This window comes from Pagrus major, chromosome 13 (assembly GCF_040436345.1).
Source record: "Pagrus major chromosome 13, Pma_NU_1.0".
Lineage (NCBI taxonomy): Eukaryota > Metazoa > Chordata > Actinopteri > Spariformes > Sparidae > Pagrus > Pagrus major.
Window position 1 is genome coordinate 30423624 of NC_133227.1, and position 19702 is coordinate 30443325.

A 19702-nucleotide genomic window follows, 5' to 3' on the forward strand; every position below is an offset into this window, starting at 1 on the left:
TGAGGGGAGGAGACAAGTGGCTGATAAAGCTGTGAGTGTTTTGTCCTTTTTCATTTGTTGAAGGGATTTTCAGGACACAGAGGAGGACGGTGACATCGAGCGGATGTTCGAGGAACAGATGAACTTTGTTAAACTTTGATATGAACCTCAGAGGAAACAGTAACGATGCAGGATTAACGTGACGGACGATGTGACTGACAAGACTCTTCATCTTGTGGTGATGATGCTTGACATCTTTGCCACTGAACTGCAGTCATGATTAACAAGTGGAGCTCTTTGATATGATATTTCATATTTTAACAAGGCATTTTTTTTTTTTTTACACATTCTCCTTTTTTAAAGTTTTAACTTGTTTTGTGTCTGAGCATCGGTTCAAATCTAAAGCTGATTGACTTCAATGCCACATGTTGTCCTCTGATGGACGACGGCTGTAAAAGATAAACAGGTTCTGATGGCAGTGATGTCAGAACATCTCCACTGCACACAGGATTTGTGAATTTCATCTTAAAGTCTTTGGGTTCTTCTCGTCAACATGTCGTATTTGTGTGGACACGTGAGCACCGAGCCCTCTGACAGCATGAGTCCTGACTGCCTGGACTCCAGCGTGCCGACCCAGAACGAGGTGAGGCCTCGGGTGATGGGCTGCATCCTGAGCATCGCCTCCTGCCTCATCATCTCCACCAACCTGCTGGTGGCCGTCGCTCTGCTGAAGCTGGTCCTGAAGAAGACCAGCCAGAGCTGGTGCTTCGTCCTCAACCTGGCGCTGGCGGACGCCCTGGTGGGCGTGGCCATCACTGGTCTGGCTACAGAGGACTTCAACAGCGACAGCATCAACATCACTCAGAGCCAGAACATCCACACCACCGCTGACCCCGCCACCAACACCACGCCTTCTGCTCAGGGTAAGACCCGCTGTCTGATGAGGATGGCCTTCGTCATGTCGCCCTGCACGGCGTCCATCATGTCCATGTTCCTCATCTCGCTGGACCGCTACGCAGCCATCAAGATGCCCCTGCGGTACTCCCAGCTGTGTGGGAGGGCGACAGCAGTCGGGTCGCTGCTGGCTCTGTGGATCAGCTCGCTCATTATGGGATTCCTGCCAGGTGAGAAGAAAAATGCGCCGTGATTTATATTTTTCAGGGTAAAAGAAGCTGCTGTTGAGACTGAAAACAGCTCTGAATTAAAAAAAAATCAGATGGGCTGCGTTGTTGTGGTGCGACATGTTGAAAAGGTGCTGATGAGAGAAGTCAAGTCTGAGTGATACGTCAGTGAGTCTGAAGGTTTTCACTCAGGATTTACAGCCGACAATCATTCAGTCAGCGGTAGATTTAAGCCATTCGATGTGATCCACCAGGAAGCAGTGCTCGCACACATTTGATTGAATAACTGAAGGACTGTACTGTCACATGGTAAATAACGTCTGTCCTCTGTTCCTCAGTCATGGTGCGTCAGCTGCAGACCGACCGCTACGACGGCTTCTGCGCCTTCTTCGCCGTCATCCAGCAGATGGGCATGATCGTGTTGTTCAGCGCCTGCTTCTTCCCCGTGCTCTCTGTGTTCATCTACATCTACCTGGACATCCTGAAGATCGCCTGCAGCCACCAGAAGCAGATCTGCCAAGTGAGGCAGGCCGGCTCCAGGACGACTGACCACCGAGGCCAACAGCACCACGAGCATCATCACCAGCAGCTGAGGAGCTACTGGAGCCACGTCAAGGCCCTGAGGACGGTGGCAGTGCTGGTCGGCTGCTTCTTGATCCTCTGGTGTCCGTTCTTCGTCGTGTGCATAGTTCAGGTTCTGTGTTCGAGCTGCCAACTCACCAAAGTGTTGGAGAATCACCTGTGGCTCCTGGGACTGTCCAACTCTCTGATCAACCCTCTGGTGTACGCCTTCTGGCAGCGGGAGGTGCGGCTGCAGCTGGCCGCCATGTTTTCCTGCTTCACAGGCCGGTCAGCGGCTGCTGGACCTCCGGGTGTCACTGACAGAGGTGAACCGCCGAATGTGCCGACTCAGGCTGCTGTTCCAGGGGGAGATACCCTCAATCCTTCACTGCTGCGGCCGATCATCGGCAGCACCGCGGCTCAAGCTGTGCCGCTGTCGGCTACGACCAGCTTGTGAAAGACACCAGAGAAAGATCATCTAGAAACTGTGACTGTGGAGCCGGACTAGCGTGCCGAGCTCTGAAAATAAGATCCAAGTGATATGAAAGTGTATTTTTTCTTTCAGAAGCCATCAGTGTAACAAGAAACGTCTCGGTACGAATGATCTTCTTTCAGGCCGAGCGTCAGGTTTAACATCTCTGTGCTCTCTGCTGAGCCACAGTCACAGAGCAATTCATAAAACTGAGCGCTACTGGATGATTCAGACATTTGTTCCATAGTTTCCAGTGAAACCAGAGGGGTCAGAGGTCAGCAGCAGCAGAGGCAGGAAATAGTTTAATCTGACATGCATTCCTAAATCCACAAGGGTCCAGGCCCGTCCGACGAGTCCCTGAGGGAGGCTCTCTGACTCCCTGAGCCCTTTATGCACACTCACTGCGAGTCTGAGATCCTGCAGAGGTTTGTGGAGGACGCTGTCTGAGTGCAGCCGAGGGAGAAACCCAGAGGGAAGTGAAAGTCATTTACTTCCTTCCTGACTGACACTGTTGGTGATGGTCCAGTATCTGTGAACTGGCACTAAAAATAATCTGTAATCTCACTTCAGTTCCAGCAAAAGCAGCAGGAGGGCCGATGTGTACAGCCCCTTCTTAGATTGGATTCAAATCTCATGACGAGTTGTTTCTGTGACTTTTGATGACACCAGACCAACGTTACGATGCCTTTTCTGAAAAACAGAGAGAAAAGTCTTGTATCAACATTTCCAGGATCCAGTCCCACTTTCCTCAAACACACATGAAACGTCCACCCAGAGGCTCGACGCTTCACTTCTCCAGTGATTTTGATCTTTTTTTTTAAATTCAAAAAGATGCACTATAGCTGCAGATGTATCAGCCCAGTCGCCAGGATAAAATGTTTCTACAAGACGTGTCGTATCATATTCACATTACATGTCTATGATGCTGTGGTTACAACTGGGAGATGATGTTCCAATATTTGTAAGTGTGACACCACTGGATATTTTTAACAAGGGACATCTGACATCAGGACATTTTCCAGCCATGTTTGCGGTGACAGAACCAGGTATTTTAAAACAAAACATGACGTTTTCTAACCCTAACCAAGTGGTTTATGTGCCTAAACCTAACCAGAGCACGTCAACGTAAAGTTTCAACATATTAGTCCTGCCAACATTTATTTTTATGGAGCCCAGTGAGCACAAACACAGTGTTGGTTTCTCGTTGAAAACTGGGTGATATACAGTCTTTTCAACCAGCGAACAACATCAACATGTCACAAAACACACATTTGCGTCATCATTTTAATAATTTGGTAGTTAAAAGAAGGATGATATTGATTCGTGTGAAGGTATTTATTGCACTGGGAGACAAATTGTGGTCTCAAGAAGATGTGATTTTGAGTTTCATGTGTTACAAATATGAAACTTTAAAGGCTGTGAGCTGCCAGCGAGACGTTCAGGACATTGTAGTGGGAACAGTTTTATAAATGAATGTAAAATAAGACATTTTTCTTCCTGCTGTAGCGTTACAGCTTCAACTGAGTAACCGCACAAGCTTCACTCACAGGAAACACATGTGGCTGCTGTGGCTGATTAACTAAGACATTAGCGGTTTGAAAACTGACCCTTCAGTTACATTTGTTATTGCTTTAAAACGCACTTTATCATCTATAATGTGCAAATAAGAGCATATCGTCATTTTGGGGCTGGACCAAGAAACCACATCCACAAAGATGGTTTAAAATGTGAATTCTTCAAATAGTTGGTGAATAAAGTTTCACTTCTTCGTCTTCTCAGCAGATAAATGCTCACTGGGTCCATTCATGTCAATTCATCACATAATCTTCCCAATTTTTCTGTAAAAATCCCCGTTTAGATGTGTTGTCGTCTCTTCTGTTGATGCAGGGCAGATCACAGATAACGTGCAAAGGTCATGAGACAGCCTGGAACCCACCACATTATACATAAATTGTGTGCTTGGCCCTCGGACCCACTTTGTTTTATACCGTTTTATTACATCCATGTGATTTAGTAGCTTTAAAGCGATGCTTCTCAGATAGCAGACGAGCCCGCCGCTCATCTACTCCTCATTTTACAGCTGGATAACTATCCGGTCATGGAAACTTCCTCGGCTGCTTGAATCTTGATAAATATCGTCCACTTTACGTGTCGGCAGTCTGGATCAACAAGGTGATGTTGGAGATTTAAATTTGCTTTAGACTGAGCTGGAAACAGCTGATTTACCTCCTGTTATTTCATCATTTGTCATGTAGCGCTGTGACACACTGAGGCTGTCAGCAGGATCAATGCTGCGTAATAAACCTAAAGAAGAGCCTGTGGGTTGACAGACATCACTGTGTCCGGGAGAAAATATGACTTCATTCAACATTTCCACATTAAAATGTCTAAAACGACTCGACCTTTGTTCTACTTGTTGTTGAGTTGTGTTCTTACTTTATCACAAAATTTTTCAAACCAGAGGGAAGTTTCCTGAAGGTAACGCTGCGTTTCATTTGGTCGTCTGTCGCTGTAACTTCCAGGAGAGAGATGAAACATAACGAGAAGAAAACTTTAAGACATTAACTCGTCTGTGAACATTTGTGCCTGAGTCACGTCAGATTTTAGTCAGTAATGGTGGTTTATTTGCCCCAAATCTTCAGATTACTTTGTGTATCCGTGTGTTAAATTCAGGTCAGACCTTGTTGCAGACCTGATGATGTCATCTGAGTTTGCACAGACGGTAGAAAACAGAATAATGACACAGCAAAATGCAGAATATTTATTACCAAACAAAAATGACGTAGAATCAATGAAGGAAAACAAGGAATTGCTCAACGTTACAAGTGACTTTTTACAACAACCGGCGAAACTGTTGGATCGTGACGGGATGTCGTGGACAGGAATGCTCTCTGAAACTGTGGAGACTGTAAATAAAACTAGAAATCACCCAACTCATCGAGTCTGAACTACAAACACAAGTAGTTTAGTAGTCGAGGAGACACTACAAGTGAAAACGTCTTGTTTTTCATGAATTGGTCAGTTTTGCTTCCGTTACATGTTCACATCCATCAGAAAACTTTATAAAAAAAAATAATTGTCTTAATGTCAGTAATGAACTGTAGGGGAGTCATGCTGATATCTAAAGTTAAACTTTTTATGCCATTCAACATTTTTTGTCTAGAAATGTCATGTTTACAATAAATATCTTTAAATGAGGCAGAAGTCTCCTCTTCAGCAGCTCGTACATGCACCAAACCTTCCAGTTTTATTCCTCTTTATACTCTGGAGGTTTTTACAGAGGGCTCTGTTCATATATCACTCACAGCCTGGTTTATACAACATGTTCGTCCTAAACACATGCGGAAAATTGATGTTTTTATGGCTGTTGACAGTATTTTCTGATTGATGGAATAATAAAAAGAGATTTCCAAAATTCCCTCGACTCTAATATGTCAACACAATAAAAACAAGAATACTGAATCTGGATTAATCCAATGTTCAGATTCCTGTTCTGGATGTTTATGTAAATTAGTGCATTTTTAATAAGACAATATTTAATTTGCATGTTTAAACATATAATTGTCTAAATGTCAGTAATCACCTGGGGGAGTTTCATATCTGTCAATTAAAGTTTGACCCTATTCACCTGCAGTGTCTGTTAAATTACAGCCTAAGGTAGATGTTGAACGTGTGTGTGTGTGTGTGTGTGTGTGTGCTTGTGTGTGTGTGCTAGCTGCGCTGGTGCTTGTGTGTCCTCTCGGGGCTGAAGAACGGGTGCCACAGCGCCTCCTCCAGGGTGATCCGTCTGCAGACGTCGTACTCCAACATGCAGCTGAGCAGGTCGAACAGCTGCCGCTCCTCCTCGCTCGCCCGCTGCATGAACTGCTGAGAGACACACGGTTAGTTCGACCACTTCCTGCTGCTGCTGACTCACGGCTGCAGCTGATTGGCTGATCTGAGCGCTCGGTACCTTCAGAGGTTTACAGTGTTTCCTGATGTAATCATCAAGGGAGTCCTGCTCGTCCCAGTTCAGACGCTCGTTGTGAACGTAATGCTTCTTACTGCACACACACACACACACACACACACACACACACACACACACACACACACACAAAGGTTATACAGAGAGGAGGTCCAGGTAAGATTGAAACAACCTGGGCACCATGTTGAGTTGTGTGTGGTCACCTGGTCTGTTTCAGCAGGTGGGGGGGAATCGGTCCCAGGACCTTCTCCATCATGGCCAGATGTTCTCTACTGTCATGGGTCTGAAACAACCAACAGACAGGGCAGAGAAACTTACTGCTGTGTGTGTGTGTGTGTGTGTGTGAGAGAGAGAGAGAGTGTGTGTGTCTGTGTGCGTGTGTGTGTGTGTGTGTACCATGAATAGTGCACGTCCCAGAAAAAACTCCATGAGGACGCAGCCCAGACTCCAAACGTCACACGACTGACTCCAGCCCAGATCTGAGAACAAACACACAGCTACAGCTGAAGACATGCAGATCAACTGGCCCAAATCTGTGTGTGTGTGTGTGTGTGTGTGTGTGTGTGAGAGAGAGAGAGTTGTGTGTGTACCCAGTATGACCTCCGGAGCTCGGTACTGACGTGTTGACACCAGGGATTCGTGGTGGTCGTGGTCAAATGTGGCGGTGCCAAAATCCACCACCTTCACATCCAGACTCCTCGGTTTCTTCTGCTTACACTTCTGTCACACACAAACGACACACACACACACACACACACACACGCACACACACACACACACACACACACACACACACACACACACACAGACAAACAGAGAGACACACACTCACTGCTTAAAATGAAAGTTTTATTATTCTAACTTTTGTGGTTGTTATAGACTGTTACCGTCTCCTCGTCGTACACCAGGTCGTAGTCGGAGCTCACAAACAGGATGTTCTCTGGCTTCAGGTCTGTGTGTGTCAGCTTGTTACGATGCAGGACTGTACACACACACACACACACACAGACACACACAAACACACACGCACACACACACATATTTGATGATTTAATGAGCAAAGTAACTAGTAACTTAGGTTATCAAACAAATTTATCAGATTAAAAAGTACAATATGTGCCTCCAAACAGTTGAGAAATGGAAGCAGCAGTAAATGAAAATACTTGAGTAAAGTAAACGTACCCCATGATTGTATTTAAGCACAGTACAGAGGTCAGAGGTCAGAGGTCAAGGCTAACACACACACACACACACACACACACACACAGGACTCACAGCTGACGGCTCTGAAGATCTGGAAGGCCATGTGTCTGATCTGCTCCACACTGAAGGACAGGAAGTCGTTCTGTTGGAGGAACTCGAAGGTGCTGAGGCCGAGCATCTCGAACACGATGCAGACGTGATCTCTGTACTCGAACCAGTCGAGCATCCTCACGCAGGCACTGACGGGAGAGAGTCACTGATCAATAAACACGAAGGGGAAGCATTTATACGACAATTAAAACTCGACTCACAATCTGTTGTCTTCGTCCAGACTGTTGATCTCCTCCAGCACCGCGATCTCAGACCTCGCTACTTCACTGAAACAGTCGATGCTCCTCACAATCTTCACGGCCACATGCTCGTCTCTGTTGGACACACAGACACGCAACACAAGACGAAAGAAGATTTGCATTGATCCAAATATAAATGAATTCTCCTGTTCACGTGATGATTAAACTGTTTCTGGGTTCGAAACAAAAAAGTTCTCACTTGTCTCTGTCGATACACTCCACCACTTTACCAAAGGCTCCTTCTCCCAGAGTAGATATCACCTCATCTGAGGACAGACAGAAGGTAAATCAGTCAGTCGGTGCAACAAAATAAGAAGATGTTTCACGAACAGTACTGTGAAAATACTTTAATCCTGATTTAAGGATTTCGACATTCGTGAGCGTGAAACCACCAGATATTTTTAACAAGACGTCAGGACAGTTTACAGCTGAATCAGGTGTTTTATGTCAAACCATGATGTTTTCCTAAAGCTAACTGAGTGGTGTTTGTGCCTTAACCTAACCAGAGCATTAGCACAGTGTTGTCACAACATAAAACTGAAAACTGAACATAAAGCAGTCTCTTCAGGAAGTTGCAATTGAATTTTTTTCTGGTGTATTATGCACAGTATTTGCAATTTGCAGAAAATTTGCAAGTTCGTGCAGATTTCACGGGGCTTGGCAATCGCAACTTCCTGGAGGGACTTAAAGAAATGTAAAGTTTCAACATATCCGTGCAGAAAATTTTATGAATTTTCAAGTCGTCTAACTAAAAATCAAGGAATCTCTGTCAGTCTGTCTGTTTGTTAGTCGCATATCTTGAGATCCGATCCACTTCACACTTAGGTTTGTTGTTGGGAAAACAAGGAAGTATAACGCGAATGTGGTGAAGTTCAGACGTGTAACCCGTTCAATAGGTCACCTGAATAGTCTCACATGATCTCATGGGGAAGTAGACGTAAACAAAATGGAGGTAAGCGTGGTGCAACAACTTGCTGTAGTAACATGTTGCAGCGAGAAAAAAAAAACAAAAGCAGAAGACGAGCTTGGATAAGTAGGCAGATGTGTTCAACTTGAGTTTTCTATTCTTCAGAGAGAACTGGAGGTTTTAAGTTTCTGTAGACAGTAGTATGCTAGCTAACATTAGCCTCAAAGGCTATAAAGTTTCCTGTTGCTCGGCAGCACCGCCAGCTGCTCTGGGATGCCTCTCTCATTGGTTGTCGTGGTCTGGCCCGGAAAGCATCAATATTTTAAATCGTAAATATCAAACTATTATCAGGGCGGCCCGATGAGTCTGGATCTGTAAACCCCTCACGTCACCAGATAATCTGAGCCAAATGGCAAAGTTTAAACGAGCACCGAGCTACTTACACACCCTAGTCTGGACGTATCTTACAGTTTGCATTAGAACAATTTTTGTTTTTGTTTGCATGTTTTTTGCAACAAAGGAAATGAGGTAATTTCTGGAGTTGCTGGTGGAGTGAGTGCACAGTTACCTTCACGCAGCCTCGTTAGAAACTCAACGAATCAAAGCTATGACAAGGACACTAAAGACACTAAAGAAAGGAGGTTGGTGTCAAGTACATCTTTCTTTCATCACCAGGCCGATGTGATAGACCAGGTGTCCCTCTTCATCGTCCTCACAGCTCGTTCCCCTGTGACTCCTCTGTACTCCATCATCTTCAGCGCTGACAGCATTGTCACCAAAACGACCAGAGAACAGCGAGTCGTCTTCAGGCTGAGTTCAGAGTCGGTCATGTGACGAATGGAGGATGAAGCAGTGGAGGCAGGTGTTGGTGGTTGTGTTTCAGGGTATGAAGGTCGACAATACAAAAGGACAAGAAAGAAAGAAAAAGGACAGACAAAGACAGAGTGACAATTAGAAACACATCACTTTGTTTTTAACAAAACAGTTTGAACTGAGAGTCGTACCGAGTTACTACTTCCTGAGCTGGTGCAGAGTGTGCTTTGGTTGGAGGTCCCAGTCTGTCTGTCAGCGTCTGTTTTGGGGTGATCATCGTCTACAAGCAGAAAAAAAAGACCCAGAGGTGATTTCCTGCTGTTTGAGAATGTTTGAGACAGTTAATGTGACATGAAATTAAACAGAAATGAATTCACCTCTGGAGGAAAAACTCTTTTTCGTTTATGCATCTTGTTGAAGTGTCTTTGAGAAAGATAGACTGCACTTCACTGAGCTGCTCTACACATGATTATAAGTTGTATAAATGATATAAGTGAAACAAATAAATGAGATTACCTCCCAAAGAAGCACAGTTGTTGTCCTCTCTGCCCATAGTGCTGCTGGACACTCTGGGCTCCGTGACGGCGATCTGCTCCCTCTGCTCCGGATTCTGGACGTCTGCACAGAGAAGAAGAGACACATGCAGACGAGGCTCAGCGAAGGTCTTTATCCACACTGGCAACCCTGTAGAGCTGACAATCACTAGAACGGCACCCAGCAGAGCGCATACCTCCACCTTAACAGTCCTCTTTTTTCAGTCAAGCGTAATCCGATATCAAACTCGATATAAGATCACCAGATCTAAGATCCTCATCACTCATAGAAACCTTTCATTAAGATTTAGAAAACACCCTACCTGACAATTTTAAAGCAAGTGAGATAAAATTCCTGGATTCCTCCATTTACCCAGATCAACACCAAAAGTTAATGGGGTCTATTCTGGGATGAGACCAATCCTCCGTCCAAGTTTCCAACATATCAACCAACCAACCAACCAACCAACCAACCAACCAACCAACCAACATATCAACATATCAACCAACAAACCAACAAATCAACCAACCAACCAACCAACATATCAACATATCAACCAACCAACGGACCGACCAACCAATGAACAAACCAACCAACCGACCAAACAACTAACAAAGCAACAAACAAGCAAACAAACAAGCAATCAACGGACACGGTGGTGTGGTTGGTGGAGGTAACTATCGTTATACTTCAGTCTGGATCAAATCAGACTGACAGACTCAGTGTTTGACATTTATTACCAACTCTTGCTAACAAGAGACAGAAGCATTCCTGAAACATCCACACACACAACTCGGTTAACATCAAACAAGTAAAGTGGCTCTAAAAAACAGTTATTGGAGCTTTTTAACTTACAAGATCTGAGCTGAACTTGAAAGTAGGACTTGTCTCCTGAAGGCCAATAACTCTTCAGTCTCGTCCTTGTTTTCTGTTGTTCTGTCGCACTTTGTAAACGTAGATATGTTGAATTTAGAGTAAAATAAACTCAAGAGAAGTGTCACGTTTGGCTGTAGAGAGAGTTGCAGGAACTTCACAGCTCTTCCTTCGTGCTCTGCCTGGAATTCAAACCCTCCGTCCTCCGCAGGCCGTGATGTATGACTGCGAAAGCTTCCCGTCTCCTCAACCCCTGATTCCTTCTTCTCTGTTTTCAAAGCTATACATAGTGTTACATCCCTCCAACCTACAAACCCATTGGTGTCTCTATCTCCAGGGCTTTCCCCGGCCTTTTGGGAAAGGCTGAGTTACGACCCCCCAGCCAGAGGGGCAGCTTCCAGAGGGCGAGAAGACAACATGAAACCATAATGGTCCCTGAGGAGAAATTAGGTTTTTAGAGCAGTCACTGGAGAGGGCCAAGGAAAAGACAAACAAGCAGAGGCGTCATGCCCATTCATGCCTGTTTGATATCTGGATTTCTATTTTTTTTTATAATTTTATATTTTTATTATTATTTTTATAATATTTATGATCATGTTCTTCTAACATGTCAATTGTGTACACACCCTTTTTCTATGATATTAAAACATCCTCAAACCTAAACGACTGAATATGTTGACTGTCAGTGACGCACAAAACGACACTTTTCACGAAACAACATGACCGTCGCAGCGTACAGTACCAGTGACGGGCGAGCCAGACCTTCACTGTACAGTCACAGCTTGGTTAGGCTCAGAAAAAACTGTGGTTTAGGTTAAAAGAACAACGTGACGTAAGTTACATCACATGTGTAACATGTTGAATTTACAAGAAGGCCCAAATAATGAAGAATTTGCCAGAGACAGCGTTTCACAAAGTTTATAAAGTTTCTCCTAACTCAACAATTGAGTGATTTTATAAGGGAGTCTGGTGGGTCAAGTTCTGCTTTGAACTATCGCAGCCAGTTCAGTAACGGGATGCGAAAACCCAGTAGGAACTACGGATGCTGATGTCATTGCCATTTATGCACTGTGTTGTGTTTTGTTATTCCTTCATCCTGGAAATGGCGACTTTAGTTTAACATTAAAATGTCAGAAAAACTGATTTTATTACATTTTCACGTGTTGTACAGAAGTTAGGGCTGCATTATGTTTTATATATGCTACATATATCCATTTATCTGGTCCATGTTGTCAACAGGTTGAGCTACAGTATGTTGGTGAACATGGATGAAGTTTGAAAAAAAGGTATTTTGTTGGATTTTCAGAAAGCAATGGACTTTTTGTTTGTTGACTGAGTTGATTTCTTTTTGATTTCTTCAAGTGATTTAATGATTTGAAGATCTATTAAAATAAAGATGATAGTTTGAATGTCTTTTGATTGTTTTGTTCTTGTTTTGGGTCAAATCTGTTGTGGTTTGATTCACTGAGATCACAGTGGAGTCTGCTTTCTCCAGTAACATGTATGTGTGTGTGTACAGTACGAAAGTGCCAACAGATGAAGTGTAACAACAGACGGAGGAGGAGTGTCTCTAACATCAGTCATGGATCTCCTTATTTAAATCATTTACTGGAACTTATATACAGTGTATGTGTTACTCATGATCCTGTTGTTTGTTTTATTATCTTGTTTACATTTTTATTTATCATTTTATTTCATATTAAACAGGTTTGAAAATAATAAGCAGGAGTGAACGGTGGATATTTCAGGGACTATTTTTGGCTTTAAGTGCTCTAGTTTTTTTTTTTCTTTCCCCAGCAGCCGGGCAGTGAACGTGGGATTCGCTCAAAATAAACTGGTGTGACCATGAAAGATCATTTCAGCCGGTGTGTCTCACTGATGTGTTTCTAATAGTTTCTGGAAAACAACAGAGCTCAATTCAAAATGAGCTCCGATGAGAAAAATACGGACTGTCATCTGATCGCCTCGTCTTATAAACTGTCTGTTAATTCAAGAAGCTGCATCAGACTTTGCACGTGAGACTGATATCTGGACAACAGCATTTTCACAAGCTAACAGTTTGCAGAAGCCAATCAGTGAAATGAAAACCTCTCAACCTCTCATCACCTTCTCCTCCTCCTCCTCCTCCTCTGTTCTGACCACGACCTGCAGAAGTTTATCCAGTTTTCAAAGTTTGAGATAATAAAGATTTTGCAAGAATTAGAATTTTACAAATGAATATTTTTGAATAAATGTTTCTAATCAAATTTAAGTTTAAATTACTTTTTGATAATTCTTTTAAATTCCATGTTTATGCCATTTTTTTTACGAGTGTGTGCTGAAATATTTCCACGTGTTGTTGACCGTCCTATGAGGCGCTTTGCTTTTTATAGCCAACAATGTGAAGGAGAGTCGGTGCTCTCCTCCCTGCTCCTCCTCCCTCTCCGGCTCAGCTGTCTCTGATCGACTGTAAATCAGCTCCGAGGACGACGCACTCCTGCTGACAACCTGCAGGACTGTTGTCACTTACTTAAGATCATCCAACACTCACCACTCACCAACCACTGCCAAGAGCGTGGAGGGTTTCACATGCAGCAAAACAGCCTGAGGGGCACAACGTTCAAACTGCAGCCACCACAACTCGATGTGTGGAGAACACGTTAGTTCACACGAACGCTTTAAAAACCAGACTGGAATATTGTTTACAGGCATCTGTGTGTGATCCTCAGGGATCAGTGCTCGTCCCGGTGATGTTTTTGATAAAAGGAAGCTGAAGAGAGAATGAAAATGATGTTCCAGCGCTAATGTGAGAGGACAGTCACTGTGAACTCTCTCGCTGCCTTTCTAAACCCTCTGCACACATTAACTAGACTCCCCCTTTGCACCTCCAACTTTGGGTCATTTAAGTTGTCAAAAAGAAAATAATGTTTTCAGATAATGTTATTTATTTCAGCCCAGTCAACAGAGTGTAATGTTAGCAGTTTTTGCAGCAGGAGGTGAGGGGGATGGTGGTGGTGTTGCTGTTACAGCCAACAAGGCTGCCAACCGAGTCACACCACTGGATGCTATTCAGGACACCTGGAGACCTGTCCAGCCAGAACGGGTGTTTTTTGTCAGTCTTGGAGACATTTCCATTTTCACAGGAAGTCAGACCATTTACATTTGTGATCGTGGTGACCAAGACAGGTATTTTAATCCAAACCATGATGTTTTTAACGCTAACCGAGCGGTTTTTGTGCCGAGACCTAACCAGAGCATCAGCACAGAGCTGTGACGAGAGAGAAACGCAAAGTTTCAACATAAAGAAACATTCAGTGTGAACTCGTCTGTGGTTTATCAGAAACATTCTGCTGATTGTGTTGTTTATTTTATTAATTATGTATGAATGGCAACATGTCTAAGTTAAACAGGAGACATTACACTGACCTCATCTGAACAGAAATCACAATAATATTTTATGACACTTATCACCAGAATAAATGTGATAAAAAGTGTGTTTCTGCAAAACCACAGATGAGTTCGTCTGGCAGCCGTGTTGGCTGTAACGTCTCCACCATCGCCTGGAGACTGAGGTTCACAGAAACATTACCTGCTCACATTATAACTTAGAGACATTAGATAAGAGAAACATTAGATGGTACAAATCCTAATTGTCTCACTGTGTTTCTCCTCCTGCACCTCCTCCCCTCGTTACTTAAGTTTGTATAGTGAGTTTGTAACAGAGCAGAACAGTGTCGGCACTCGCTCTCTGCTCGTGTCACTTTTTATGGATTCACATCACTGCAATCAATTTTCCTGCACAGCAGCTTTTATCATAAACCTCGAAGAAACAACCTCGGACATGATCACATTGTTCAGTCTTTACTGCAGAAAGTTAAAAAGAAAACTTGACTGTAAGAACAGAAGCCTCAAATTTACACCTGAATCTGCAGCTGCATCTCAGTAAATGTTGGTAATGTGCGTTGTGTCGGAGACAACTGTGCCTGTTTCAGTTTGTTGCCTCTGCTTCAGTGTTTTATGGTCCTGGTGTAGCTGCCATTACATGACTTTTTAAAATCATTACTTTGGATCCGCATCAGTACAAATGTGTCAGAGTTTCATTACTGAATCTGTTCCGCCTGTTTATTGAGATAAAACCTGACCCAGTGAGACTCCAGTCCACGTTTTCACTGCTGCCGGCATCTTCTGCAGACACGGTGCTGCTGACGCACAGGAGGTGGGTGAAGTAACTGTCACAGCAAAATGTTAACTTTGTTAATTTACTGAAACTAAATGTATTTTTCATCTTTATGTTTCTGTGATAAAGTCTCTACACTGCTAATGCTACGCTAGCAAACAGTGAAAAGATGAGGAGGGTGAGTAGTTTCATTTGATTAACCGCCTCCTCATTAACCGTTAAGACGAGCTAATGCTACGTTAGTGTTAAGACAGGTTAGAATAATTGAAATTTGCGAATGACGGCGCTACCTGGGTTGTGAAATTAAAAATCTGTCTCTCTGCATGTTTACAAATGACAGTGTACCAGTATGTGAATGTGAGATATAATCAAGTCGGCCATAAGTTGATAAAATATGTATTAAGCTGATGGTGCAAGGTAAAAAAAATATTTTGAGAGATAATGACCGCTGAGTGAAGAAGGGCTCCCCCTCCTTACAACAGCCAATTTAACCGCCATGTTGAAACTTTAGGTTTTTTTATGTTCAATTTTCAATTTTATGTTGTAACATTGCTGTGCTTATGCTCTGATTTGGTTTAGGCACAGAAACCACTTGGTGAGGGTCAGATCATCATCACGGTTTGGTTTAAAATACCTGGTTCTGTCTCCACAAACACGGCTGGAAAATGTCCTGATGTCTCGTTGAGAATATCAAGAGGTTTCATGCTTATAAATGTTGAAACATCATCTTGAACAGTGGTCTCTGGCTTGGCAGCCATCTTGAATCATGCCTAGAAAATGTCCTGATCAGATTTTCGACTGCAAATTGTCCCAAAGTCTGGACAAATATTGGGTCGGTTGGGACGTTTCATGCTTATAAATATTCATTTTTTCATCTCAAGCAGCGCTCTCTGGTTTGGTAGCTGTCTTGCTAGCTATCATGCCCAGGAAATGTCCCAATCTCTCGTTAAAAATACTGGATTTTTGGCTGCAAATTGTCAAAAATATCTGATTCTGCATCCATAAATTTAGCTGCAAAACATCCCAACGTCTCGTTAAAAATATTCAGGGTTTTTTAACGCTTACAAATGTTGAAACAACATCTCCAACGGTTGTCTCTACCCTGGCAGGCTTCTCACGCAGCTGTAACTCCACCACCACCTCCTGAGATCAGTCAGCTCTTATCCATGTAATGTGAACATACTGTAGAAATGTCAGTGTGTTAACTGTGACACGTGCAAATTCGACCGTGTCTTTGCAGAAAACTGCCAACGTTTTATTCCGCTGACTGTTCCCCTCTCATACAGAGTCTCACAGTGTGTTACGTTGCCCTGTTGTCCTGTCTCATGTGTGTCAGCGTGTCCTGTACATGCAGAAGTCCCACAAAGACAATGCTTTTAATAGACTTGGAGAGTCGACATGTGAACGGTGGTGCAGTTAATAAAAGCTGTGTACATGAATAAGATCAGGTTTGTATTTCTGTCTCTGTAGTTTTGATCAGTTTCAAAAATGTTTTACTGCAAACTTTTCTTTAAAAATCTTTCTTCCAGCTTTGAAAAACCCACATAGGTCAAATCCTTGTTGATGCACTGTGACTCAGAGACACTCAGAGACACGCAGAGATACTCAGAGACACGCAGAGACACTCAGAGACACTCAGAGACACTCAGAGACACTCAGAGATACTCAGAGACACGCAGAGACACTCAGAGACACTCCTGCTCTCGCTGTGCAGTGAAAGTGATTTTTCTGCTTACCTGTCTGTGTTATCGCAGCTGTGATGTCTTTCTCCTTCTCCTCTCCTCTTGCTCGCTGCTGTTCGGTCTCCTGTTGGTCTGTTTGGGAAACTCTTCTTCTTCAGCTTCCTCACGCCGATCTCTCTCCCGGGGGTGACGAAAACACTTGTTGCCACGCCGCATAGCTGCCAAACAAGGAGGGACAGAAATGGCGTCCGCGGTGCAATAAAACTCAATGTCCCTCAGAAAACCAAGACGTGAACATTCCTGCGTACTTGTGGCAGTAAAATCCTCAGCCAGCTGCAGTGAAAAGGGACACGGCGAGCTGCTCCAGCCTCGACCTCCTGGCCTGACCCAGCAGGGGCTCCTCTTACAACCCACAGGAGAAAACATAGTGTCCAGTGTCCAATCTGGAGCTGCGGCTGCAGGATGATGCAGGAGACTTTCTGATGTTTCCATGAACGACACTGGACACGCTCAGCACAAGTTTAAGATTATTATTGAATCTAAACACTGTGTGATCACGTTTCATTAAGACCAACCTAAATACATTTTCCATATCTGTAGATCTGATACATCAAGATAACAGTGGTGTGTAATATTGTAACAAATAGTACTCGAGTAAAAGTCTTAAAGTATCTGTTATATAATGTGCTTAAGTATCAAAAGTAATTTTCTGCCAATAAGTGTACTTAACTATTGAAAGTACATGTAAAAGTAAATTATACACATTTTACATGGCTGGACTGATCACCCACCTAATCAATAATCTGATCTGATATTCTGCGTTTTTCTGATCAAAATCTGATTTAAACATGTTTCTACTTTGACTCTGATGCAACACGCAATCAGAACTAAACTAAAGTAATCAAATGAATAAAGTAAAAAGTAGCAGAAAATGGAAATAATACCTCAGAACTGTACTTAAGTACTGTACTTGAGTAAATGTACTTAGTTACATTCCATCGCTGGGTTAGTGTCATCTTCATATGTATTGAAATATATATTTAATAATGTAAGATATTTTTCTCTTTACTGACAAATATACAAATTATTGCCATTTTTCATATATTTAAAAAAACTATTAACATATTTTCCAAAATATATTTTTGGTTTAGGTTTATTGGTTTGTTGATTTCTTGTTTTATTTTGAAATCATCTTGTGTGTCTGGTCGCCGTCTACTTCCTGCTCACCTGTGTTCCCAGTGTTGTGTTTCCCTGCTGTGTTCCTGACTCACACACCTGTCTGCAGCCTCGTTAGCACCGACTGTTCGCAGTGTCTCTGTCACGGTTACATAGAAAGGACGCAACCACAAGACACACAGGCAGCTTTAATCAGCTGATTGTCTAAAAGTGTGGACGATAAAAAGGCAGGCGACAAAAACTGGCAACAAAAACTGGCAACAAAATGCAAAGGAAAATATACAAGTGGTATAAAACTGACGACACAAGAGGATATAACTACAAAATAAAACAGGACATCAACAAATCCAAAAGAAAAACAAACCATGACAGTTTGGTCAATATGTGCTTGTCGTTGAGTCCACACGTGTGTGTTGTGTTGTGTTGTGTTGTTTTGTATTGAATAGATGCTTTAACTCTTAAATAAGTCCAAATTTGGTGCCACTTCAGAAGATTTACTTTTTTTTTCAGCTCTGGAGAGTTTCACTGCACGTGCTCAGAAACATGGTGACACATTTACACGTTTTAACTTGTTTGATTAGTTTAACAGACTAAACCGCTGCTGTGGCGATGAAGGAAAGTTTCTGTGGATGTTTTTTTTACTTTGTTTGACTTTTGACAGTTCCCAGCAAACAATTATACGTCTAAAATATGGCTAGTTTCTGCAGTCTCGTGGTGACCTTCCAGCGTACGGTAAGTCTACCAGAGCGTGTTTGTACAAACAGCCACAGAGAGGAAAAAAACCTTCCAGCTAGAAATTGAATAAATCGCAGTCTAAAACTTTGTCACCTGATTGACCTGCTGTTAACACTGCTAGTTGTCAGCAGACACTAACATGCGGTGCTCCTCACAGCTCTGTTATCAGCACATTGTTTTTCTCTTGGCTTCGACTCAGAAACGTCACGAAACAACCGTCACTTCTTCTCTCTTCTTAACCTCATGCTGTTCATTTGGGGCTGGAGACTCGCTGATGTAACGTTATTGAGCAACCAAAGGAATCTAAATGAAAAATTAGACGCAGTCATCCGACCGGCCTGTAACTCTCCTCCTCTTTTGCATTTAAAGGTCATGTTTTCACTATAAAACCTTCGAACAAACTATTTTCGGCTTTACAACCTGCAGCGGAGATAAATCTGACAACAAAGCTAAAATTAACGTGAGAACGCCGCGGCTTCATGAGGCCAGAGAGGACGTGTTGGACACACAGGCGGCCAGACGCCTCTCACATCCAAACATTTACTGGTGTTTTCCATCGGCTGCCAAAGTTCAGAGTGCTGCCGTGACATCAGAGCTGGGCGTGGCCTGAAGCGCCGCAGTTTGATGAGGTGTGGATTAATTCTTTAAATGGACTGAGATCAACCCGGCAGCTGCTCGTAACAGCGTGTACTGTACATCCAGTATCACGGCACTACTTTATGTACGTTTAAGACGTTGTGTACTCTGACTATTTCAGTAAAAAACATCTTAACTTTACATATTAAATCCAGTTTTCTTCATTGGTCTCATCAGGGCATAAAAACAGGTATATTAATGATCAAATATTAGGTTTTAGAGGTGTTGGTGTACGTTGTTCCTACGTGAAGATATACTGGCTGACAGCAGGAGTAATGGAGTAAATACTGCGATGTTTAATATGACACGAGTCTGTGCTGAGTTATTTAACTTTATCAATAATGCAAACAGCCTTTTAACAGCCAGATGTTTGAAATGCAGCTCGGTGTGAGGATGTCAAAGGTGACAGGTGGAATTTTTACAACTCAACCAGGCCCGGCTTGTATTTCTGTCCGAAACATAAAACATAAATATCCTCACCTTTAACAGCATAGTTCAAATTGTGAAACTAGATGCCGACTTCATCACAAGCACGAC

The 19702-nt window shown here is 43.0% G+C and overlaps 2 protein-coding genes across 2 annotated transcripts; one reads left to right on the forward strand and one right to left on the reverse strand.

Moving 5' to 3' along the window:
• Positions 1-480: 480 nt before the first annotated feature.
• On the forward strand, positions 481-2118 carry LOC141006735 (glucose-dependent insulinotropic receptor). The gene is made up of 2 exons (XM_073478957.1): positions 481-1103; positions 1439-2118. Exons 1-2 carry the CDS (start codon positions 533-535, stop codon positions 2116-2118), a joined length of 1251 nt encoding a protein of 416 aa, XP_073335058.1. The 5' UTR covers positions 481-532.
• Positions 2119-5844: 3726 nt separating this feature from the next.
• On the reverse strand, positions 5845-17044 carry LOC141006736 (dual specificity protein kinase CLK4-like). Its single transcript, XM_073478958.1, has 13 exons — positions 16927-17044; positions 9890-9991; positions 9565-9653; positions 9217-9370; positions 7853-7919; positions 7615-7728; positions 7376-7542; positions 6988-7082; positions 6691-6820; positions 6497-6579; positions 6304-6383; positions 6086-6176; positions 5845-6000 (listed from the first exon to the last, which is right to left on the reverse strand). The coding sequence occupies exons 1-13, from the start codon at positions 17042-17044 to the stop codon at positions 5845-5847; spliced, it is 1446 nt and encodes a 481-aa protein (XP_073335059.1).
• Between the last annotated feature and the right edge of the window lie 2658 nt (positions 17045-19702).